The 26,548-nt window shown below is 43.7% G+C and overlaps 1 protein-coding gene across 1 annotated transcript; it reads right to left on the bottom strand.

Annotated features, from left to right (window-relative positions):
• Positions 1–884: 884 nt before the first annotated feature.
• On the bottom strand, positions 885–5,544 carry flrt2 (fibronectin leucine rich transmembrane protein 2). Its single transcript, XM_069655393.1, has one exon. The coding sequence runs from the start codon at positions 5,377–5,379 to the stop codon at positions 3,397–3,399; it is 1,983 nt and encodes a 660-aa protein (XP_069511494.1). The 5' UTR covers positions 5,380–5,544; the 3' UTR covers positions 885–3,396.
• Between the last annotated feature and the right edge of the window lie 21,004 nt (positions 5,545–26,548).

The raw sequence follows: 26,548 nt of genomic DNA on the forward strand, positions 1-26,548 counted from the left end.
AGACAGATTAGCTGTTTTAGTCTTCATGCTAAGCTAAACTAACGTTGCTCCAGGCGAGCCTTCATATTTACCATTAAAACAGAAACAGCTAGGCTAGCTCTGTCTAAAGGTAACTTAACCTCCAACCACCACCTGTAAAACCAACTAATTAACATCTTGTTTGTGTTAGAATTAAATATTGTCGTCTTTAAGCAGATTTCTTGCCTTTGGAAAGAAACAGATTAGCTGTTTTAGTCTTTATGCAAACGTTGCTCCTGGCTAGGCTTCATAATTACCATTCAAACAAAAACAGCTAGGCTAGCTCTGTCTACAGGTAACTTAACCCTCCAACCGCCACCTATAAAAGCAACTAATAAACATTGTGATTGTTATACATGTGTTAGAATTACATATTGTAGTCCCAGGGCAGATTTGGACAGAGCCAAATTGGCTGTTGCCTCCCTCTTGATACTAAGCTAAACTAACGTTGGTCCTGGCGGGGCTTCATATTTACCATTCAAACAGAAACAGCTAGGCTAGCTCTGTCTACAGGTAACTAAATCAGCTTACCAGTATCCTTAAAGCTCATTAATCTTTTAACATATTGTTTTTCTTCTTGTACATGGTGATCGTATGACATCTTAAGCTAAACAACAAAAGCTGTAGGTGGTGGCTTCGTGTTTACCTAAAAAACAGCTAAGCTAGCTCTGTGCAATGTTAACTAAATCCGTCTACCAACACCTCTCAAGCCAACTAATTAACATCTTGTTTGTGTTACAAGTGTAAAAACATACAGTGTGGTCATACGGTAGATTTTCTTGCCTTCAGGCAGGGCCAGATGTTTGCCCTCGTCCTAAATCTTTGTCTTTATGCTAAGTTTAACAAACATGGCTCTGGGCGGTGGCTGCATATTAACTGTACAAACATGACAGTGGAATCAAGCTTCTCATCACGCTCTCAGGAAGATAGTGAATTAACTTATTTCCAAAAATGTTTAACTAAGTTTTGTTTTTTCCCCCTCAATCCTAGAGATTTATCTTTCAGAAACAACATCAGAGAAAGAACAAGAATGTCTTGTTCCACAGGGAAAAAAATGGCAGCTGTCTTTTTAAAATATATGAAGATGTAATATGACTCTTAATGTCTTCATTCATTCGGTTTCTCAGTTCTTACAATGTTGCCTTTGTTGAACAGAATTGAAACCCTGGTGTTGTGTCTACATCTTCTCAGATTAAACTAGGTTCCCGTGGGATTGTGATCTGAGCTATTGCAGGAATTACAACAAGTGCAGCTACTTTTGAGATATTCCGCTGAGGTGAATCCTCTCAGAGATAATCACAATACTTAATTCGAGTGAAAGCCCCTTTCTTTTTAACGCAAGATGTTCAACCCACTTTGCGAGGTTTCTCTCCCGTCTACGTTCTAGTCGCTGTGTCTGTCCGCCTCACAAAGAGTTAACACACGCTCACTCTCCCAGCGTGAGCTCCATGCAGCCAAGTGAAAATAAAGTCTACATATTTTTCTCCCTTTTTTGGTCGAGGATTATAAGAAAGGGGGAAAAGTAGAGGGGGGCAGAGGGGTCGGCAGTGGGAATTCTTTAAGCTTAGCCCCCTCAAAAAAGAATCATGTCAAATCAAATAAAGTCTTCTTAAGGAGAAGCGCATAATGAAGACCTCTCACTGGCAGCTCACGTGTAAAGAGATGCCACCAGGCGCAGGAGCTGAAGGGCAGGGGAAAGTGTTTTAATTAAGCCCATGCAGGGATCAGAGGTGAGGCAGAAAATGAGGACTAGATGGGGCAGGAATCACCATGCCAGAAACCAATGTTGTGGAGTGAGACGATGCATTGTTAGGGTGGCCATAAATGAATTAGACAGTCTCATATAATGTACACAAAAGGATAAATGATGAGACGCCAGATGAGCTGCTCAGTCACAACCACGCGGCATTGTTAGGATCATGGGCGGGCTTGCGATCTTATTGTCGTAATTTCCTAATTTATCACGTAGCCTAATGAACACTGGGACAGGGTTGAAATAAGTGGGTGTATAATTAGCGTCATGTGTGCTTGCTCAAAATTCATCACGCTTTATACACACAAACACATGGAGGAGCAGACTCGTTCACCCTGATGATAGACCACAGTGGTGAAAATCCATATCATTTAGCCGCCAAACGCAGAAACACTGTTAGTTTTAAATGATTCCACATCATTAAGTTGCTCGATGAGCAATAATACTCTCAACAATGCTGTTTGAGCATGAGTAATGTCGTCTGGGTAATAGACTCCAGGGGGAATAGTGGAGGTAAAGTGATCTATGCAGCTTTCTTTTCCTTTCTTTCTCTCTCTCTCTGCCTTGCCCTCTGTTCCTCTGTCACACACACGACACTGAGGGAAACAAACTGCCCCCTTGTGGCCTCACTTGCCAAAACAGGGGGGAAAAAAAGAAGCCGAACAAATTAGGGAATTTCTTCAAAAGGATCTGGGAGTCCCAACAGACCCATGCGCCTCATTAGGGACAATAATCCTTTGTTGCTTTTTCAACTCATGTTAATGATAGCACCTCTTCACTAATAAAAAAACAAATGTGCTAAAAATGACACATCCTTTTTCAGACTTTTCCAAAACATGTCTCTTGACTAAGCCCACCTTTGTTCCCACAGTAAACCGATAAAACAAAGATGCTTTTAGTGTTAAGGGACCTTTGGGAAATCTTGTTCCAGGCTTTTCAACAGCACAGATGACATTCTGCACATACATTCATCCACAGTCCCGTGATCACCACCTCTGCTCATTTCCTGCCTTGCTTCCATTAATAAGAAAGTGCACTTCAATTCTTTTTTTTTTTTTTTTTTTTACAACATGCCACCAGTGAACCAGTGCTATATTTCCACAGCGCTCTAATCAGCAGTGTTTGGATTTCCCCTGTGCTGTGTTGTCTTTACTACTGTTCTGTTGTACTGGGAAGGGTTTGCAGTGTTTCAAAGCACAAAAAGGCCATATTTTACTTCTGTGGTTAGCAAAGGATCCCAGCCCTCTAAGCGCCCCAACATTTCCAAGGCTGACAGCGTTCGTCAGAAGCTACACCCAGGGTGCCGTGATTGTACAAATCCATGTTCATGTACAGTACTGACCATTAAAACAACTTTCAAAACCCTGCTGGTTATAAAAAAGAAACACTTGTATCTCTTTTTCTAAGAATAAAAAAAGATAGCAGAGAATCCCACATTATTATCCACAGTATAAATTACATTGTAGACAGAACTTGGAAATATATATAGTACAGTTATATTTCACTAGAACTTTTATGTTTTTTGTCGTCTACACAAACGGTGTATGCGTGTGTTATTATGCGTGTATTATTAAGTGTTTTTGGTGTCTGTTTGTGTGGGTGCCAATGTACTATTTGCTGCTGCATCACGTGTGGCAGAACTCTGTACTGGGCACGTTGCTGCTCTTGCAGTAGGCTATGCTGTTGTTACTGAGGTGACAGTCTCTAAATCCAATGCCCCCGTTGGGCGTGTAGATGGGCTGAATGCGGAAATCTCCCTTGAGCAGCTGCTCATTGTTCAGCGCCACTATCTGGAAACTGGTCTCAGTCATCTCAAGAATGGAGTTATCCTTCTTGGTTCCCGCCTCGCAGTAGTCGTCTTTTCTCCTGCCCCGGTTGTATTTCCACTTGGTCGAAGATGACCGGCTCTTCCTGTGCATGTGCCAGCAGAACAGGCTGAGCAGCGTTACCAGGATGATGAGCACCGCTGCACCTATGATCCCAGCCATTAGCAGGGTAGAATTGATGCTCTCCTGAGGAGCTTGCTCTCTGCCAGGAGGCTTAGTAGACACAGCATGCTTGGTCCTGGCCTCAGAGCATATAGTATCATCTCCAGGCCTGTAAGAGTTAAGGGTGTCCAAAACGTGCACGCAGATACGATACACAGAGCGAGGCTCCAGGTTGGTTAGGCTTATATGCCGCCGGTCTCCGTTCACTGTCCTCTCCCGCATTCCTTCGTTTATTTGGCTTTGGCCCCTTTTGACCCAAGTGACTTTGTAGGCTGTGACGGTGAAATAGGAAGCCCAGCTCACCTCAATATTGGTGGAGTTGACTACCTGGAAGGAGATCTGAAGGGGGTCCTCATAAGGAGGCATGGGGCCAGGAGGGTTGTTATGGATTGGAGGTAAAGGAGGTGAGGGTGACTCAAAGTAGTAAGGGAGGGATGTGGTTATGAGGGTGGAAATCATGGTGGTGATAGGAATGGTTGTGGGTGGGGGAGGGGGCGTGGATCGAAGGGTTGGCCAGGGCGGCAGGTCAGCATCGACTGGGCACTCTATAATATCCAGCGTGAGCTCTCTGATTGCCATGCCACGCACCTTGTCTGGACTCAGGCACACAAAGCCTCTGGCGTTGATGGAGGAAGGTAGAGTCTTGAGCCACACGACCACCCATTTAACACCACAGTCACAACGCCAGGGGTTATTTCGCACCATAAGGTGCTTTAAGCTCGACAGGCCATCAAACACACCCTGTGTAAGAGTCTGAAGCTGGTTGCTGGATATATCCAGTCTTTCTAGCCTGTTCAAGGCAGCAAAGGCTGCCACAGGGATCTGGTCAATCTGGTTCTCCTGCAGGCTGAGTTTGACCAGTGACTGGCTGGGGAGCAGGGGAGGGGGGAAGGTGAGTGAATTGCGGGCCAGGGCCAGCTCACGGAGGTTGGCCAGGTCCTGGAAGGTCCCTGGTGCAATGCCCTCGTCTGTCAGCAGGTTCCCGTCCAGCAGGAGGCGCTGCAGACGTGTCACATTCTGAAAGGCCTCCTCTGCAATGACAGCAATGCGGTTTTCATCCAACCGCAGCTCTTTAAGGTCCTCAGGAAGGCCAATGGGAACACTGCTTAAGTGGTTCTTAGTGAGGAAGAGGAGTTTGAGGCTTAACGCCTCCCTAAAGGCCCCTTCTTCCACCCCCACTGTGGAGATGGAGTTATCATCAAGGTGCAGCTCCTCTAGTCGAGTCAGCTGCGCAAGGGCTGCTCTGGATATCGTTTGGATATTGTTCTCCTGGAGATGCAGGACCCTTGTGTTTTTGGGCAGATTGATGGGGAACTCATCCAGCTGGTTGCCATAGAGATACACAGTCTCTACAGAGGCAAGATTGTGAAGTTCTACAGGGAAGCCAGCATTGTTTATCTGGTTGTTATGTAGATAGAGGACCTTGTAGCCCTCCTGTATCCCCAGAGGCACTGATGTCAGGCTGCGTTCATTGCAGTACACAAACGGGTTGTCACAACGACACTCCACCGGGCAAGATGCCCCTGGCCTGAACTGCATTTGGAGGCTTAGGATGACAGTCAACCAAAATTGCAAGAATGAAGCCCAATCTTTATTCCAGGATCCAGCCAGAAACTCCATAGTGGAAAAACAAAACAGGGAAAGGTAAACCAACAATAAAAAAGAACTGGGATGGAATAAAACAAATCTGAAAATCAGGAAGGCAATGACGTATATATCCACCAAAAACCAGACGCATTAAAAGTCCAACTAGGAGAGTCTGGTAACGATGCAGTTAGCTGGCAAACGAGCAGGAAAACGTGGGAGTAATCCTGTAAATGCTAGTCCTCAGCTGAAGCGCGATGGTCTCATTAGTGGTGGCCGGTCCTCTGACTGACTCCATCCATGCTGAGACATCAGACCATTGCAGGACTCTTCACTCGTTGCTCCATGCAGAGCTCAGCCAGGGCCAATTTAAAGCCACGCAGTACAGAGCCACCGCAGGCTCAACTCGCCTGTCCGTCACACACTGCTGGTCCCCGACCGGGGCAGAGTCCAAGGGGGGTGACATTTGGATCCAAAAACCTGTAGGAAAACAAAGAAATGCTGGATTAGTATAGTTAGGGGTGGCCTGTTCTCAGAAAAAGGGGCCTCTCTTTTCCACGCTCTTCCTCTGGTTCTTTATTTAACATACAAACATTCACACACACACATTCCAACTGTCTTTCCTTCCCTCTTTCCCTTCTTTCCCTCCTGTCTCCAAAACAGAAAGATAGAGTCACAAAACATCGTTCACTGCTGATTTCAAATTATGCGCTGGCTTTAAAAAAAAAAAAAAGTCAAAAAAAGTCAAACCATCTGATAAATATTCAGAACAGCTCTTGCACATCCGGTTTCACAGACATAAAGAAGGCTTTTATCCCTTCTGCTCTATCAAAGGAGGGAATAGAGCACTGCAAGGACACACACTCATGGACTCACTGAGGTTCTGAGCAACATCAATGCAGCTTCATGGAAACAGGCTAAAACGAGATAATGCCGATAAAGACATCAACTCATCGAGTGCCAGCGTGGGTGCGCAGGATATTTCCTCTAAAATCCTGACAACAAGTTACGTCTGTTTTTCTGTGTACACGAGCAGACACTTTGGACAGAGGTACATGGGTAAACACACAAGTGCTTACAGTCAACACAGGCTATTGTTTTGACGGTGGCCTAAGGAGGAGCTCGTTATTCAAGTAGGCCTGAGCACACCAGCGAACTCGAGATTTAAGCCTGTGGAGAGGGGAGTTAGAAAACAACGGAGAGGCAGTCGAGGAACAGAGGCCCTGCGTCTCAGCCCCACCTCTCGCCGGAGTGACATACACGAGCTGTCAAATGAAATGGGATTGGAAAATAATTTAGTCCCACCACCTGCAATAAATGATCGATACGGGCTGTTTTTCAGCATGGGGAGGTTTGTGGTGAAGCACAAGGCCATTGGTTTACAGTAGACCCCGGGATCCATTATTCCAAGTTTTATGAGGCATCAAACATTTTTTACACCTCTTCCCGCCACATGATTGAAAGATACTGCTTGTCATGGGTAGCTTGAAGCTTAACTGAGGCTCCACCCTGAGTCGATGTGGGATGACACGCAATTATGGGAAAGATGGGTTAAATGTTGCGCACAGCAACGTGGATTAAGGTGTCCTGTCAAGGAAAGGAAGGAGCCAGTTGAACAGCAAAATAATCAGGAGTCCTGCTGGTTTGGGGTGTTTTTTAAAGCTACATTTCAGATTTGTTTTTTCAAGCATGACAGGGCAGCGAGAAGGGAAAAATAGTGACATAAAAAGTAGTAATCTATATGCCTTTGTAGCTATGTTTCTTTAAATTCCCCTGTGTTATTTGTTGACGAGCACGGGCTCTTTGAGTCAAACATGGAGAAACAATCCTTCGACACACATCTGTGATCTACTTTTCTAAATTGAAAGAGCTAAATTTAATCAAATAAGCTTCCGGGGGTATAAGCAAGCACACGAGGCGATGAAATGTGCTGCCACAGCAGCAGAATCAACAGCAGAAGGCAGCAGCATCAAGATTATTATAGCTGCATAAATAAAATGTCACCAAGAATCCAAATAACAATCTTTAAAAAAAAAAAACGAATAATGTCAAGTTGGTCTTCACTTGACAACAGGAAACCTGATAATGGCGGGCATGGATAGAAAAAGGAGGGAACGTGATAAAAGACTTTTTTTCTTCTTTACTCTTTCTTTCTATTTTATTTGATTTCCAGCCGAGGGAGCACAGTTTCTCACCGCCAGATGAACGCTGTGATAATGTGGTCTGGACAATCCGATTAGAACTGGATTTAGCGGCAGAAACGCAATTAAAAGTTTAAAACGGATAGGGTATTTAGGAGGCGATAAGAGGCGGATCAGGTATACTTCAAAGCCTACCCAGTGAGCGGTGTTCATCTGAATGAATTATTTCAAAGGGAGAATTGAAAACCGTGCAGTGCATTGAGAGTGAAAGCCCCCCCACCCCTCTCCTATCCTCTCCTCTCCGCCACCCTACACCCAAAAAAAAGTCAGGTTTTCTCCGGGGTGAAAAATGTGGAGCGGTGAGCTTTATAGTGCAGAAATCTGTTACTCGATGAAACATCCAATTAATACGCCAATAATATCTTGAAAAGTCACTGGGAATTAGTGCATTAATTTCAGTTTTATGACTCTCTCTGATCGCAGAATGCTCAGTGCTATGAGGTGAAAACATTAAGTGCTTCTTTTCCTAAAGGGGTTTGGTTATAATAAGGTTCAGATATGATACATGTCAATCAGAATATATTTTAAAAGGTAGCTGATTTAAAAAGATCCTAAGCAGGTATTTCCTCTACTTTCCTCTATCATTATGTTCGGCTGTTATAGAGAAACATCTACTGTACCTTTTGCGAGCCTTTCTCCATTACAAACCCCGCTACCGCGTTCAACTTTTCCCCTTTCTCTGAGCCTCCGTCCTTCATGCGGTCCTGCTGTATGCCCGTGCGTAAAGCTCCGTTCGGTACAGCTGGCCGAAGTCGGTTCCGATGAGCAGCTTGAACCCGGTGAGTCTACGGAACAGCATAATTCCCTGCATGGGTCCCCTAGATTGTGGCTGCGCGTCCGTTTGCACCGCTGTCCACCACTTTTTTTCCCCTCCCCTTCTCTTCCAGCTCCCGAGCGCTTCTCAACGGAGCTCCTCCGCTTTAACTCGACTGCCGTCTGCAGCGCATGAGGATCGTATAAAGCGGCAGCAGGGTGATCGCAGAGCCCACTTCTCCCCTTCCACACTCTGCCCGAACGGTGAGGACGCACTCGCCGAAGTGTCCGCCGCCTGATCCGCCACGGGCCATGACGGCCAGCTGCGTCCGTCCTGTGCGCTCTTCAGTGGGGAGCTCAAAGTTGCCTTCAGTGCCTACGCAGCTCAATCCCGGACTCCCTGCGAGTTGTTTTCTTAGATGGATTCACTTGATAGTGCGACGTGTGTGCTCTGCTCACCTCTCTCTCCCTCTCTCTCTCCCTCTGTCTCTCTCTCTCTCTCTCTCCTCTGTCACTCCTCCCCTCCTCAGAATAAAGAATGCATCTCCTCCAGCAGCTCCGTGATGGCTGTAAGCCACAGATCCTCCCTGCTGCCCTCACACTGCAGAAATAGTTTGTCTCTCAACACTCTTCATTCCTACACGCTATATGCCCAGCCTACCTTATACCCCCGCGACGATGTCTGAGCTTTCATTTGCATTTTAATCACAAAATCCAGGAAATCGGCCTCAAGTCACATTCTCAATGAAAAATCACCACAGGCCAGAGTCCTTTAATGTTCCTCAAGTTAATTTCTGTGCGACGATATCCTCTGGGTCACAAAGAGTCCCTGAAGGAGCTTATTAGCTATAGTTTAGTTGGAATATTTTTGGCCTGTGGTAAGATTTTTTTAAGGACCACTAGCCCCTGTTTCCCCTTTTCGGAAGGGTATTTTTAATTAGGCTACAGCTGGGTAATTAGCCCCGAGTGAAAAGCATAGTCTCGTCTTTACTTCCCGTACTTTCTCCCGGTGATTTGAAGCATTTAGACACAGCCAAGTAATTTCATCTGACTTCACTGCCTCCTCTCGCTAATACTGATTCAGCAGTGCTCTGCTGCTCTGCCCACACTCTTCAAGTCGCTCGCGCACGCACACACACATCCCCGCGCGCACCGAGGTACGTTTGCCTGCATGTAGTTGTGCACTTCTCACTATGTCGCTAAGAGTGCGAACTTGTTCTTTTAGCTACACCTCAAAAACTCAGAGACATGCATTCTTACAGGACTACAGAAGATTACAACAAGATCGCGAGATGATGTAACTTTCACATGAAGAAATAACTGAACACTAATAATAAAAGGTTGAATAATAAAACACACCCTTGCTCAGTTAACTAACCTTCATTCTGAGGTTTGGGTGTTACATTTTTATGGTATGACTGTTAGCTTTGTCTGGCTAACATTAGCTAACTTCTGATGAATGTTGCTCTGTAACTGACATTAACAAATCATTGTCTTTGCTTCATAACTCTTATTCAAGCTGTGCTTCTGTGTTGTATTTCTGTTACCATTATCCTGCCATCATCACTTTTGGCCGGCTGCTTCTGTTTACTAAAAGTAGTTTTTTTACTAATTAAAAAAAAATCACATTTGCTCAGAAAATGGTTTTGACTATTTTGGACTTGTGTACTGTTTGGTCAAAATTACTATTTCATTTAATTTCATGAATGTATTGTTGCAACAGTGCCTCTTACTTTAGTGTTCCCCAAAGATGTCAATTTGTGGTGACTAACTGTTAAAGTGATAATTTAAATAAATGTCTGTTAAGTCTCTATCTATCGCCAAATGTAACACAATGGTGATTGAGCCTATGGCCCACTGATGAAAGCCTTTGCATTTGCAGTATTACAGACTGGGTGTCTGTGGCGACATTAGCGGAACAAATCACAAGCGGCGCCCAGTTAGTGACGTGTTTTCCATCAGCCAGCAGTGGTTGGTCTGCCAGAGAGGGTAGGCGGAGCTAAGCGGCAAGTGTTGCGAGTAATCAGTAATCTACTATGGCTGAACAAACAAAGAAAAGATCGATGACTACAGATACAACTTCAACAATAAGTGAAAATCCAATTCAAAAGAAACAAATTTGACGCTTAGATGAAGGCAAACAGTCTAAAAAGATAAGCGACCGTCAGCGAGGAAAATCAAGAGTTACAACCGGAGCCAACCGTGGACGTCACACATGCAACACTGTCTGGATATCTGGCAAGTGTGCTCCCGCAATTACCATTTATCACCATATGTGCCGCCAATGAAACTGAAATCTTCGAGTTACAACTTTAAAAACATTTTGGTCAAATTTGAATGTTGGAAAGGGACAAACAGCCAGCACCCAACACTATGTAGGCAGGTAAATATAGGGAAAAACGCTAAGGCTATAGGCAACTTGTAGCATGCTAAAAGTCCAGTTCCCCCATTAGCTTGGTGCTTCACGATACTTCCAGTCAGTTTTCATCTCTTTAAAAGAGTCCAAAAATCCGAACAAAAGTTTATGCATCATTCAAATTTATAGTTCCTTACAAAGGAAAGGGAATATAAATTGCTGACAAAAGAGAAGAGAAATCAAGTTTCGGTTTGACTTAAAAACTCCTAAACCTGTCGTGTTCCTGAGTTTTCCAGGTTAGTTTATAGCCACAGCCGTGGGGTCAGAAAGGCACACAGGGAGAGGAGATCCTCACAGGTCAGCAGGTACACGTCTGCCTTTGATCCTTTACTTCAGTTGCCAAATAGTATTAATGTAGCTCGTCGACCTTTGTTGACCCGCTGCTACGTATATAACTCACGACGACTTTCCAAACAAATTACGCGGCTCCCGCTCAAATCACCAATGTCATTCTGTCCAATCAGGCGGCCCCCGTGCGCGTGCCATTTGAAGTCTTTCATACGCCAGCTCCGCGCGTGATGATTCGGTTGTTCTCAGTGTTCGCCTTTCATGTTTAATTTCGGCTTCCACGTCCCCGAGATGGACGGCCGTTGCGAGGCCCAGTCCACAACATTTAATTCCTTCATAAATCAAGCTTCTGTGCACCGCATGAATTATTGATTGAGTGAATTTAGAGGAAACAGCCTATTTTTATTTTCTTCTTGATGGACATGTTTTGCAGTAGTGCACTCCTGCTGCTGGTCGGTGCTGCATTATGGGATGTCTCTTTCTGGCACAGGAACGGCGGGATAAAATGACAGACACTTAAAAATGTAAAAGAAGGTTGTTCCTCGAGCCGTCGTGCAGCATAAGTTTGACTTTGTTCATTGTTCTCAAGCAAAATCAAGGCGTTATAGTGAGGCATTAAATATCATTATAATAAATTACATGTTGTCTTCTTGATGTTAAGCTTCTGCACGTTCTGCTGTTAGCCCTGCTCTGAAGTCTGCTAAGGTTATACTGTATATAGGTCAGGTCTGTGTTGCACAAATGCAGAGAAATATTTCAGTCGGCTCCCTGGCCTGAATCTCAAAGTGGAAATTCCCCTTCTCTGCCTTGCCCGGAGACCTTCCCAGAGTTTTGGCGTGGCATATTTACTCTGCACGCTTGTGTACCTTGATAAAACTGCAGATACACATGACCCCAGAGCACATCAAAGCCTGCGCTGTCCATCTGCTCCTGTTCAGGCCCCAAACGTTGTAAAGGAGGGTAGAGAGGAAGGGGGGGAAAAAAGTCCACTCAGATATGCAGATATGTTTATCCCTTGGTTATATTCAATGTAGTCCCCTGAGACATCATTAGCTTATCACATTCCTCCCTGCATGAATTTACATCTGGACACTGCGAAGGCACTTCAAAGGTGCAAACAACACCAGTGTTTTAAAAAACCTCCCCACAAGTATTGGCAAGATCTTTGTGAGAATTAACCGCGGGACGCCGCAGTAATGTTGCAAATCGCCGCAGCCGTGATATAATCGGGCCCTTCCCTCGAGATTTCAGTGGCTTACAGAGAAATATGCTGATAATGTTCAGAGTGGGCGATCAATGAGTTTCATTAATTTCTAAGGCGGTGTAATTATGTTTACCGCCGTTGATTATCAATCTACATGCGTCTAATGTCACAGCAGGGATCCAGGAAGAGAAATGCACATTTGTGCAGCAGAGGAAACAAGTCAGCCCACAATATATGTTACTGAAGGAGAGGAGTGGAGAGGAGAGGAGGGAGGGAGAGGATTGCATCTTCTGAGCTCCTGTAGAGCAAAATTCATCTTTATTTCTTTCTTGTTCTGTCTCTGCAAACACATCACGGAAAAACAAATATACTACGAAAGCATGATATTGGATTTCTTGCCAAAATCCGATATTTTCCAACCATTTTTGCTGATTGCCGATTTCAATACCGATATATTAGGCACATGTTTTTTTTCACCTAATTGCAGAGAACATTAAGTCTCCTCTGTGATGGAGTTGATATCATGCCTACTCTTATACATTGTCTTATAGGCGTTGTACAAAAGGTCACGTGTCTGTTCACTCACGTTTCTGAGCGCACCTGAATGCAGCATCCCCCCTGAAACACGGCAGTGAGGGAGACATGCCCAGACTTGTTTACTGCACCAACTACGGAGAAATCAGTGATCGCCAAGGGACTCTTTTTATCGTGTGTGCGTCCATGAATATGTAAGTTAGTTTTGCACTAATGTTTATGTTACACCCTGTTAGCGTCGGCTTTGGCCGTGAGTGTATTTTCCGCGTGTTTGATGTTGTTAAGTCCGGTAAAATGACGAGAATGTGAGCTTACTGTTAGCTAGTTAATAGTTGTGAAAGCTGTTTAACTTCTTTTCATTGGCTCGAGTTTCTGTGACTTTTTAGTCTATATATTTTTAGGTACTCAGCGAGCATTTAGGCAGAATTAAAGCATTGTTTTATTTGCGGAAAATATCGGCAGAAAAATGACATATCTGCTGATGCCGATATGTAATTTTCAACATGCCAATAATACCGCGCATCCCTACTATACATATAGTACACACATGAAAGATCCAAAATAAACACTTCATAAGACCTGGTGATTAAATGCAGCCGTTAGATTACACATTTAATATCCTCTTTCTTCCCTGTTAAAGTCGAACAAATCGACCCCCCAACAGCAACACTGTCCAGCTCCATGTGAGCCTTCCTTTACTGCTTGTGGCATTTTAAATACGACATCTATTTGTAAGGCTTTAAGCTGCTTTTATAAGGAGAGTAAAATGGCGCGTTGGTCGGTCAGAAGGCCGTCGATGCTCAATCAGGGTCATTTCATGAGTAGCAGTGAAGGCGGCACGCTCTCCTGTGAGATGTGAATTATAGGGGAGGCAGAGTGAACGCAGCGTCCTGACTGAATGCTGCCCTGTGCTAATGCCAGGCTGTAAAAACACTGACTTGACAACAAGCAAGCCCCTGTAGTTCTGCTGAGGGAGGGACGGGGGGAGAGAGAGGCAGAGAGAGAGGGGGAATGTAGAGGGGAGAAAAGAAAAGGAGGTGGAAAGGTATTAAAATCGCTCAGAGAGGACAGGACGAGAGGATTGTGGATTACTGCTGTTTCTGACATGATGCTGCCGTGTCCTCCTGAGACTTAATACCTCAGACAACTGCTTAGCAACGTGTAATTGTTGAGATAGGTGGCGGCCATGTTGTGCTGACGTGCTGCTTTCTGCTATGAAAAATAACACATCTCGAAGGAGAAATCCCTCCTCACATCTACAGCTTTTCATGTTCACTGCAGCTGTGTGTTAGAAACATATTCCAGTCTCAGAACTAAGTGTCTGATTTTACAAAATTGAACACTAAAAAAGACCATAAGATCTGTGAAAAACAGAGAAGAGTGCTGAACAAAACTTATTATTTCCAGAACCCTCAAAGACTCTTTGTACCAACTGGATGTGAAAATATTTTGTCTACTGAAAGATAAAAATTACATTTTCAAGCCCATTTATCAAGTAGAGCCTATTTTAGCCACAGTTAAAGGGCCAGTTCGCCGATTTTCAACTCAGTCCTATCATGCTATTACGGGGAGCTAACGCCATTATGGTTGAAATAAAAATGCAATTTGGCTCTGTGTCTTTGGAGGCCGCTATCCGCTTCATCGCCAGACTACATAAAACGCGTCATCTGGCGGAGGCCAGGGAGCTCGCTAAACTACACTTCCTCAATCTCGGATGCCCGCCTCCGATGTCATGTCTCGTTCAAAATCGTCAGGTTTGAAATGTAGACTGCAGATCTGATTTTTTAGACGATCCACCGGTATATTCTCGTCATATTTCAGATTCTGTACCGCTCTGAGCCGTTGCCTGCAGCAAAACGGTATTATTTCACTCCAGTGTCTCTCGCTGGGCCGTCCCTTTCAGAGGGAGGGGCGCAATGCACGCTGGGTATTGTAGGAATGTAGAACGAGCGAAACCACGAGCTGTTTGTACAACTTTCTCCAAAGCTATGGCGCCAATTTCAAATACTATTGCTTCTATCAATTACAGAGGGAGAAATGCTCTTTTTTTTTTTTTATAGACATTAATCATTCCCAGAAGATGAATTCATGCAGAATGGATGATGGCGATCAGCTGACTTTTGCTACTCCAAGAAACATGGATGTTCCCATCAGCCTGAGCTGTAATTTGTTGAGTGCTAGTTTGCAAACATTAGCAGGATGACGTGATAAAGAAAGAGTAAAGATCAGAAAAAACTAAAATCTTTTGTACAAAGAAAATTAAGTTTCACAGATTTTTGACATTTGACATTTTTTAATTTGAAATTTTTGGAAATTGAGAAGTGCAAATGTAGGCGGAGGGTTAAAGCTCGAGCTAGATCCATTATCAGCAACATCATCATTTCTGCTTTCAAAAGTACAACAGAGGTTTCACAGATCTGAAAAAAGGATTGTGAACAAAATAAAAGCTCTAAGTAGGCTGTCGAACACCGTTCAAAAACAATAAGTGGTGCAAAAAATACCAGAGAGCTGGCCGCTCAATATCGTCACGTTAGCATGCTGACGTTAGCGCCGCTGTGCCTCTGTGCACAGAGCTGCTAGCATGGCTGTATGTATTTAGTGCAACATATGCTCTGTGACTCTGTGGATGTAATGGTGAGGCATTAGAAGCACACACTGGGTCTATAGGTCAAGTGCTGTCAGTTACACTCTCAGTCAACATCTGTACTTCCACTTCGTTCGAGCCATTTCCTCCATTTCCCAGAGTCACTTGAGACAGTTTGGTGGGAGTAGATTGTGCTACAGTTAATGGAGAAGTACCTGGTCGTTTAAACGAGAGAAAAAAGGTCCTCCTTGTATTTCATATACAAAAATGCTAATATGTGTGTTTCTGCGTAATTATACAGGAGACTAGAAAGAAGCCCTTGTTTCTATCTTGTGCTGTGTTCTATCCAAACCCCTAACTTTAATTACCTCTGATGTTTTGCAGCTTCGTCTTTACTGCAGCTTTTCCTGGAAATGTGATCTTTTCAGGATTTGATCAGATAAAGGATAAGACTCGAAGCTAAAAAATATATTTCAAACGTGGTGGTTTTTAGCATTAGAAGTCCTCAAGTGTGTTTTTTTCTGAGGACTTTAAATCCCTGACTGTCACCTCATTTGCTGAAATATGCTGTAACACAGGCTTCCCTATTGTACAGTGTTGGGTAACCGCACAGACAAAGCAAGAAGGACACAACAGTGATTTTCTTAAAACAGCCAGCTGTGTAGGAGTAAAAGTAAAAGCACCCGTGAGACGGTAACTTACAAGAGATCATCAGAGAGAGAACAGAAGAGCAGAAAAATAGACAGATGCCAGGAAGGAGAAGGTCTCGGGGTCACGCGAAAGATGGGCCTGATCCCACCTCCAATCCCTGCAGCTTTTCTTTTGTTTGAAGTCACATCTGGGCTAAATTTCCCCTTCTGACTCGAGTAAAGAGGAAGTCTTCTGGGTAGGTGGAAGGGGGCTCAGGGCCGCTCCTGCCTCCCAGGCTAAACTGTACAAATACTGTAGATCCGTGAGTCACTAAAGAACGGGCTGAGCAGACCGAGAGCCAGACCCTGATTCAGGGTTCATCATGCTGGATCCATGACGACTACTGGGATGACACACATCTTATCGGTATCAGTGAAGAGGCACATGTGAGCGAGATAAGGAGATAAATGTAATCAGGTCAGGGTTTTAAACAGCTTTAAATGAGGGGTGATGGGGGGTGCACTATCCAAACTGTTAGTACAACACTGATTTATTAAGTCCCAAAGGTTCCACATTATCAACATGATAGATTTTCTCTAACTGCACATTATTCTGCTGACCGGCAAAAGATGTTTACATTTACCTTGGGCTAAGTTCAGGGGTTTCCAACCTGGGGGTCAGAACCCCAACAAGGGGTCGCGAGAGGAATCTCAAAGGTCACGAGATGATTAAAGAGGAAGGAAATAAGATAGAAAATCCAATTTTGCCACATGAAAAAACACTTATTCTTCTAAGTGAATCCAATCTTTCCCTCCTTCTTCTTCTTTGTCAAGTAGCCACAACTTTGTGTTAATGGCTCACTAATAAAAAACTACAGTTTTAAAGTACTCTGTTAAAACATATAAAGGAATTATTCGGATGCTGTTTGATTTATACAAATACTTGATATAAAAAAGATTGTAATATTGAGTATTGTGATCATACTGGAGATTTTAGTGGCACTGTAAAGTAGGGCTGGGCGATATGGCCAAAATCCTGTATCACGATAAAGGATTGTTCATTTGCCGATAATGATATAAATCTGGTTTTGTGGTAATTTAACAATAATTAGTCTACATGAAATAACCACATGGGACAGTCTATTTTTGGAAATAGATTTTCGTAAATTAAATACTTGACAAATAAAAGTACTGAGTTACTGTTTTTGCTTCTTTTCTGCACGTCAATGTCCACGTTAATAAACAGCACCTCCATCTACGGTTCGCTCCAGGTTCACTCCCACGTGCAAGGATTAGAACATAAAGCGTTGTCAAAATGACGTAAAAATTGCCGTAAAGCAGTTCGGCTGCTGGTTTCACAACAGAGACGATATAGAGAAACACATACGATAGACATTTTCACATTGTTTTAACGATAAAAATAAAGTGCTGGTGGATTTTTGACATGAATGATCAAGTGTTCCTGGTCTATTTTCTTTTGCAAGAATTTTCTGAATTAATTGAATTCAAGTTCCAGTTTAGGTTTTGAGCCATTCAGCCATATCCTATTATAATCCTTCACATGAGCCAGCGCTCCACAGTCAGAAATACAGCTTAAGAGACCACTGCAAAAATATGTATTTCTCTGCTTCTTCTATTTATAGGTTTGTGTAAAATGTTTTTTATTGTGAACAACGTTCCTCACGACTTCCAAACTAAATCTTCTCATGTCGGTCTTTTATTAGCAGAAAATGACGCCGGGTTAAGAAAACACATGATGCAAAAATTGATGTTTTTCAGGCCTCGAATAAGCAAAGAAAACAAGTTCATGTTCACGTTTAAACAACAGAATACTAATGTTTTAACTTAGAGTTCACGTATCAATGTTTGGTGGAATAACCTGGTTTTTAATTCCAGCGTTCATGCACGTTGGCATGCTCTCCTCCAGTCTGTCACAGTGCTGCTGGGTGACGTTAGGCCACTCTTTGTGACTATCCATCTTCCTCTTGATTAGGCTGGCTAACATGTAGAGAGAGGTGCAGATTTAAGGAACATTTTGAGTCTCTTATTTTTATATTATTTTAATAAATTTTTCTGGAGCTGTATATTACTGGTTTTGACGACAAAGAGAGAAGCAGATAACGTCGAGAAAACAATTGAAAAGTATTTTCATGTGTTATAAAACAGATAAATTAGTATTATAATAGCGAATTAAAGACAGACTCTGATATATATGCCTAACTGGATAAGTAAGTGTTCACCCTGCATCGCTGTGTAAGCAGCAGCTTGATTTGATCAGGCCCGCGCAGCTGTGGACAGCTGTTTAAAGGCTCAGCCGCTGCTTGAATGACAATCTGTGTTTATCTTCGGCTTCCCCCTCCAACTAATTAACTAAGCCCTGAAACACCAAAACACCACGGTCCCCTGAACCCTTCTCTCGCTGACAGCTTCTCCCCGCAGCTGATTTATTATTGCATGATTTCAAATTGGTGCCGAGTGCAGAGTGTCTCACAACAATTTACACTCACATGACCGGAGACACTTATTAATTACTCTGCTTTAATTAGACATAATTACAATGCAGCGCATATAATGAAGTTTCATATAGATGGATGTAATTGTAAACCCTGCTTATGAACTCAATGGTGAATAAAGAGATAATTATTGTTATCATTTTTCTTATTATCGTCTGTTTTTTTTTTTAAAGTGGTGAGATTATCCGGAGCAGACGCACTCCGGGGACGAGGTTGTTCATTTTGCTTCCTCACTCCCGTGTCTTCGCTTTCAGATTAAATACTTTGCCGGTCTTTATTCCTCGTGGAAAGTTTTAATTGCCTGGGAAGCAAAGAGACATTTTTTTCGCTCGCAGCGTGGCCGAAAGCGTACATCACAACGTCTGCTTGAAAGGCTCGTATTATCTGTTCCAGCCCCCCCTCCACCCCCACCCCTTGTCTCCGGGTGTGAAAAATCCCCTTGATGCACGAGGCAGGAATTTGGATAAATCCAGATTACATCAGAAGCCAGGTGAAACAGCTTACAAAACAGACAGCTAAAAATATAATTACAGCGTCAGACACTAAGCTACAGTGTTTAATCCGTTGCCACACTGATGCCACTGCTTGTCTTTTCCTATCAAGTGTTGTAATTTAATATTCTTCATCCTGAGCCTCCGTATACGTTTCTCTCCTCTGGTTAATTCATCATCATCACAATCTTTTTTCGTCTTATTTATTCTCGTAACAATCGCAGTATTAGGCTTGGCAAGCTGCGCTGTAACTTAATGCTTTATGGTATTAAAGCCTGGCATGTGTTCGTCTGCTCTCATTTTGGATTATTGCTCACGAGTTGAAATAAAACTCCCCACAACAACGTGCCCCCGGGACACGCAGATGCAGATGAGGCTGCTGGGTTTCCTTTTCTTCTGTTCCCATCACGCGTCGACGGCGTTAGTACTTTATCTTTACTTTACAAGATCCTCCAGTGCTGCTCACCATGTCGTGAAAATCATAAATGAGCTTTCACTAAATAGCATTTTTGCCCCATATGGTTTCGCTGAGGCAGTAGCCCCTTTAAAACAATCTGCGGTTCCATCTGGTCACTGTGGTTTTTTTGCCCCTCGCCGCTTCGTCCCTCCCTTTGCTTTCACTTACTGCCGCAGCATGCCGGCCCCACTTAGAGCACAGTCTCACAGAGAACATCCTGAGGGCGTCTCGAGGTGGACGCCTACACCCGAATCACCGCTCCTCTCGGGGTGCTTCTGGGACTGCTGTCGAAGCAGAGCGCCTGGCTCAGCCTTGGCTGGCCTCGTCTTTAAGTCCCACGGAAGAGAGCGAGACGACAAAGAAGCTCGGAGGAAGGGAGGAGAAGAGGAGAAAAGTGGAGGGGATGAGTTTGGTGTGAGCTATAATGTAAGGCGTATCGATTTGGAGGGATCTGCTTTCATTGCTCATCCCTCACCGAGTGGCAGATCACTCTTCCTCTCTCGCTCAGGTGGCATGGGGCCCAACCCTGGCGCCTGCCACCCTGCCCAGATTAATTGAAGCATGCTGTTGTAAATGAATCACATATGGCTAATATCTCCCCACTTTCCCCTCTCCGCCGCACGCTAGCATCACCTATCCTCGTTTGTGTGCTATTTCAGGGAGCAGACGACTTCACTCGCGTCTCTTATTCTCTTATTTTTAAGGAGGTGCTCGCTCAACAGGAACAAGAGCGAGGATAAAGAAAGTGTAAAGGTATCCATGCTCAGGCGCTCATTGCTTTAAGTTCACTGTAAAATTCATGACTTCCCCTTTTGGTTTTTCATTTGTCTCCTTCCACAGTCCACTCTTTGCTCTTACCTTGGCACCAAGCAGATTAATTGTCGCTGTCGTACAAAAGGTAGGAATAAGCCAGCGCACCTGTCCCTGATGCCACCTCACGTTAAGATGAATGCATCATAGCTTTGCTCTTTATTAGTTATTTATGAGACCCACTGCCCAGAATAACAGCACTAAAGACGGGGACGAAGTGAACAGTCGCCAGCGGCGCTTTTGGCACTAACACTTACGAGGAAGTAAAATGAAGGCGTGATGAATGTTGACCAAAGTGACATTAACAACAGTGTCCTGCCAGGCGGCGAGATCGGGCTTTATGTTAACACGGCATGCTTATCACGCACGACATGGCACGAGGAAGTGTGAGTAACAGGCAGGAGGACGACGTGTTTGTCCTAATAAATGTTGACATACATTATAAGAGAAAGATGGCCGTGTGTTTCCATTAAACTAACATTTGTTTAAGAACTTAAGATGTTCATCGTCATAAAGTTAAAGCACAGTCACAAAAAGTCACATAAGTGCAGCGCACTCTATTCAGACAGCTTAGTTACCATGCTAAGCTTGTCATTGTTCACAGCTGTTACAGTGAAAAAAAATGTGCTGGGTTGAATCATCATGTTAATTGGAAACATCTGAAACATATTCAGAATGAGCTTTATTGGAAAAGTATGTAAACACATACAAGGAGTATGACAGTCTTACTAATTACTTTCCATTTCAATCATTCTGATTTAATTATATATTCCATGCCGGTATTCAGCTTTGGTTTAAAACAAGTAAACAAATATATATTGTTATAACTAGTTCACGTCATTCTGTTCTGGTTTTAAATTAAGTCCGATCGAGGCCAAGAGTCTCCAGCAATGCTGTTAATCTGTACTCAGGCACAGCATTGCTTTGGGTTAAATGGTAAATGGACTGTACGTATGTAGCACTTTTACACTACATGTCACATTCACCCTTTTACACACTGATGGAAAAATCTTAAGTGCCTATCTCCAATCAGGATTTATGTACATTAGCCCATAGGAGCAATTTGGGGTTCAGCATCTTGCCCAAGGACACTTTGACTTGTGATTGTAGCAGTCGGGGATCGAACCCCCAACCTTCCGATTGAGAGACAGTCAACTCTGAGCCACAGCCGCCAACGTCAGTCTGCTAACTTTCTTACAGTCACAATACCATAGCATTATAGCTGGCAGCTCTAGGGGTGGATCCAGAGGGGTGGCCTGGGCCCCCTTTGAAATCCTAAACTAGGATTGGCCATTTGCCTTGTCAGAGGTAGGACTTGTGTTAAAATCAACTATTTGGGCTGTGTTGCAACAGGCTGCGAGTAGCTTTCTTTCCATTTCAGTGTGGTACCTTTTCTTTAGTACTTTAAATTGTTACTCCGACCACACATCTTCTGTTTGAGTCCTTAAAGAATGAAGCTTAGAAGGAAGGGTTAATTAAATGATATTCATTTGCGTGTGTGTGTGTGTGGGGACACAAACTTCATGCCACCGCTGCATAAGTCAGTGTCCCAGTTGGGCCACCGTAGTCAAAAAAGTCTGACTCCGCCCCTGGGCAGCTCTAACTGTGCGTCCACACCCAAAGCAAAGTGAATATTCGCAGGAGTTTGACCACCGGATCAAAACTTGCGTTTAAATAACAGGCCGTTTAATATTCGCCCTAAGCTTCCGGAATGGAGGAGATGAAGGAGCACTTATCTCCATGGTTACCAACGGCGTCAGGAGAACCTCAATGTTGATAGGCTTTCGCTACACCACGTTAAGCAAATTTGCATTTGTATGGAATCTCGTTGCAGATTCTCGTCTATTCGCGTTTGGTGTTATTTTAGCTTAGATGGTGTTTTTGTATTTTTTTATTTCTCGTTTGTCTCTCATTATTATTGCTGATTTGTTTTCTCTGACAATGCAAAGGGCACTGTTTTGTTCAATTTCCTTTTGTAATGTTAAAAAAATAATTTCATTATCCATTATATTTAATGGTAATTAATCGAATAGCTGATAAAACGCTTCAAGCTAAGCCAGAAATGTCAACCTCGTGGTGGCACTTGAGTATAAAAAGAATTAGTAGATGCTAAACGTCAGTAGGATTCAGCCTGTGGGGACCATGAATGCCTGCATGAAGTGTGATGGCTGTCTATTCAATAGTTGATATATTTCAGTCTGGGCCAAAGTGGTGGACCAACCGACAGAACAAACTGCCATTTCAATTAGCATGGGTTATATTAATAGGACAAGCAACAAGACTCCACCAAAAACATGCTAAGCTAATGGCCATAACTTCCTCCCACATACATAAACCATTAAAGGAAGTGCGGAGTGGCCTCGTATCAATAGTGAGATTATTGTGTTCCCGCCGAATCAGACTGTGCAGGAGGCGTTTACAAGCCGTGAGCTTATATCTGAACTGCCTCGACATCTGAAGCTTACAAGAACACAAGTCTCTGACAAAGCCACCGTGGCCCCGTTGGTCCCCTCTTATCATCAGATTGATCGGGGTGTATTCACTAACTTGGCAGAGCCCCTGATTGCATGGTTAGAAATCCAAGTGCTAGATGTATCAGGTTTGATATGAATATAATGCGGTTTGCCCATGGGGACAATTCCATTTGTAAGACCTCCCCCCCTTTTTTGTCTGAACCCTTTTGGATTGTCACTTTGCATTTTCTTTGAGAGCTAAAGCTTTTAAACAATCGTAATAATGGAAAGCATGCTTTGGTGGTGACACCGCTATGATATATATCAAAGCCATCTGGAAAATAAAAGTCCTGCCTCGTCTTTAAATCCTGCTTCTTGAATTTCCACATTACATCCTGCGTTGAGGGGGCAAGAGTGAATCAGCTCATGCAAATGTTCTGTGCGATTGCACTTCAAACGCTCCGAGGATGACAACGTTAAATTTAGCTTCAGTAAACTAAACCCTTGTCTATCATTGTGGTTGTGTTCATCCCCGAACGCCCTCACATTTCCTGATCTATCTGCAAAAACAGATGTTAACAACACGGCGCTTTATCAGGCTTACACTTGAATGCCTTGACCTGCTTTCCATTAAATACAGTCTCGATGTATGTAATTCTTACACTAAATGCTGCGCTTGGGCTCTCAGCGTGCACTGCCCACATGCATTTGTCACGCCGAGCCACTTGTTCGACCCGCCGTTGTGATTAATCGTGTGGTTCTGCGCGGATTTGCTGTGATAGTCCCCGCTGTCAAAGAAAGAGTGTGCGGCCTGGCCGTGCTGCATCCAGCGTGGCCTGCAGTGATTGAACAAATATATGAGAGGCAGAGCAGGCGCGCGCTGGAGCAGTGTGGTCTGAAGGTGCTTATTCGGCACACTGAACCTCTTTGTTCTCCCACCGACCTTCATCCAGACACTTTTATTTGACAACGAGGTGTGCCCTGCAACAGCCGATTGGATCTGATGTCCCTATGCAGCCGTCAGGGGTTGTGATTATGACTGTCATAAAACAGCCTTGGCTCCATCTCCCCCGTGTATAAGACGAGGAAAACAATAGCTGGCACATGTGCGAAATCAGAAGACCAAGGGAATGGCAAAAATTCCCCCTCCTGTTATTTAAAACTGTTAAGAGCTAGCAGGTATTTCTCATGACTATCTGCTTTCCCCTGGGTATCAGGTATCTGCGGGGAGAGTCTCCAAATGCCTCAGAAAGGTAGTCGGAATGCAGAGACTGCACATGGAAGCATTTTAGACGACTGCAGAACCGGCGGCCGCTAGAGAGATGTAAGACGAAACATTGCTCAATGTCCTCTTCAATGTATCTCTTGGAAAGAGAGTGTTAACACATGTTCCATTCCCGGGCTATCTCGCCCTGTGTGTGCGCAAGTGTGTGTGTGTGTCTGGGGTTGCAGAATAGTAACTGCCGTGTCATAACGGGGGTTGTGTAGAAATACGCCCCTGGGACTTCAGGGTTGGCTCAGGTCCAGCTCTACTGATACGTTAACAAGAAGAACTTGTTCTTATCAATGGGGTGCTTTATTCCTGCTGTACACACACACACACACAGAGAAACATCAACAGACACACAGACAAGAGACAGACAGAGAAACGCAAACATCAAAGATTCCAATAAACTCACACACACACACACACACACACATAATTGACTGACAGACAAACACACAGAATGCAAACATGAACACACACACAGCGAGGCTTGGAGACAGACGAGCACATAAACCCGTCTCGGAGAGCAATAAACACACACACACACACACACACACAGATGGATAGAAAGACACACACTTACATTCACAGCCTACGGGTACAAAAGCAGTGCTGACATCAGGAATGCTGCTCCAGATCCTCATCGCAGCACCTCTCTATCACACGCACACGCACACGCACACACACGCACACGCACACACACACACACACACACTACCTGCTTGTTATTATTTCTAGTAAGAGGAAACTGAATCTTTCAACCAGGGAGAATTATGCAAAAATACAGAAGAGAGAGGGGGAAGAGAGAGGTGAGGATAGAGAGAGAGAGCTATGTGCGTGCTTGTGTAGGTATGGGGGTTGTAGTGGTACAGTGGCGTCTTGTTGGATGGCTTTACAGTCATTAGACTATTCTCTTTACTATTCTTTCTAAGTACTATGTTAATTACATATTAAAACACACAACTGGGTATAATGGAAACAAATGCTTGCAGCAAGTCTTCTCTGAACAACCTAAATGACTGCACTCACCCCCAACATCCGTTTACATCTTCAAAATAAAGCTTGCTAACAAACATGCATATTTCATGACGAGTAGCAATCATTAACATATCCGATTAATGTTTCCAAACAGCCCAGGTTTGTTTATTTTTAGGCCCTAAAAACTATGAAGGCACATACGCTAGAAGCAAAGCTAACTTATGCTACTTAGCTAACGCACTTTATCATAGCTAGCATTCATACTTGAAGAAGTGAACTTCTTAAAAGAGCAAACAATGACTATTTAAAGGGCAAGTTCGCCGATTTTCACCCTATCATGCTATTATGGGGAGCTTATGCCATTATGGTCGGAAAAAAATGCAATTTGGCTCTGTGCCTTTGGAGGACGCTATCCACATCTCCAATGGGCCCTGGAAAACCTGGAGGCAAGGGAGCTTGCTAAACTACACTTCCTCAATCTAGGACGCCCACCTCAGATGTCATGTCTTAAAATCAGGTTTTAAATGTAGACTGCAGACACAAACAATTTTTTAGATGATCCACCGGTATATTCTCGTCGTATTTCTGTTCCAATCAGAGCCGTTGCCTGTAGCGAAAACGGTAGTATTTCACTCCAGCGTCTTTCACTGGGCCTTTCCTTTCAGAGGGAGGGCACAATGCACACTGGGTGTTGTAGGAATGTAGAATGTGCAAAACCACGAGCTGTTTATACAACTTTCTCCACAGCTATGGCGCCCAATTTCAAATATTATTGATTGTATCGATTACAGAGAACACCAGCTTTGACTCACAGTGGCTTTTTCCAGGGGGAGAATTGATCCTTTAATCTTTGTCTTCTAAATAAAAGTCCTGTGTTTGTCTGACCACTAAATTTCCCCCCAACTGCCAGCACCAGCCAACTTTTGTGCTCTATATATCAAAACAATTAGCTTGATGACAGCAAAAGGAAATTATGTTGGAGCGCATATTTTGTCACATTGGGCCACTGAGCATGCTGCTATATTAGACAACTTGGAAGCTGGCATGGGTGCACACAACAGCACATCGACTTAAAGCTCCTGTGAGGAACTTTCGCTTTGTGCTGATTTTGGCACCGCCTGTGGACAAAGCCGTACCTCTTTTCTCTTTTTGTCCTGTACATGCTTAAGTGGTGGTTCCGAATTAAAAAATCTCATCCTGCTTTCTTTAACGGTCATATGTATCACTCACTTTAAATTTTTGCCCTGTAAAATGTAAACAAAGGCAGTGTGCAGTTAATCGCTTCGTCTGACACCTACTCCCCCCGCCAGCAGTTTCAGGCATTAGAAATAACTATATAGAAATAATCAATCTTGTTGCTGATGGTCTGGTTTGCTTTTGTAGCTCATATAGAGTCATCAGAATTAATTTCAGTCCGATTCATAGCCAGTGCAAAACTCCTCACAGGAGCTTTAAATAGGTTGAAAAACAAGTCTTACGAAGTATCTTCCCCATGCTAGCAAACAGTTGTCTACTATTTACACACAGCAGATACAGAGTAACATTATCAGTTTCTGGCCACCTGACAAATGTAAATCCAATGTTCACCCTTGTGTCTCCACCAACTATTGAAAGAAATATATGTCTC

Source organism: Semicossyphus pulcher, unplaced genomic scaffold, assembly GCF_022749685.1.
Source record: "Semicossyphus pulcher isolate SPU_LCO1_2020_fin unplaced genomic scaffold, fSemPul1.0.p SCAF_11, whole genome shotgun sequence".
Classification (NCBI taxonomy): Eukaryota; Metazoa; Chordata; class Actinopteri; order Labriformes; family Labridae; genus Semicossyphus; species Semicossyphus pulcher.

Bases quoted from the DNA above. Each gene is read 5' to 3' on its own strand.
- flrt2 (XM_069655393.1), bottom strand. From the start codon at position 5,379: ATGGAGTTTCTGGCTGGATCCTGGAATAAAGATTGGGCTTCATTCTTG.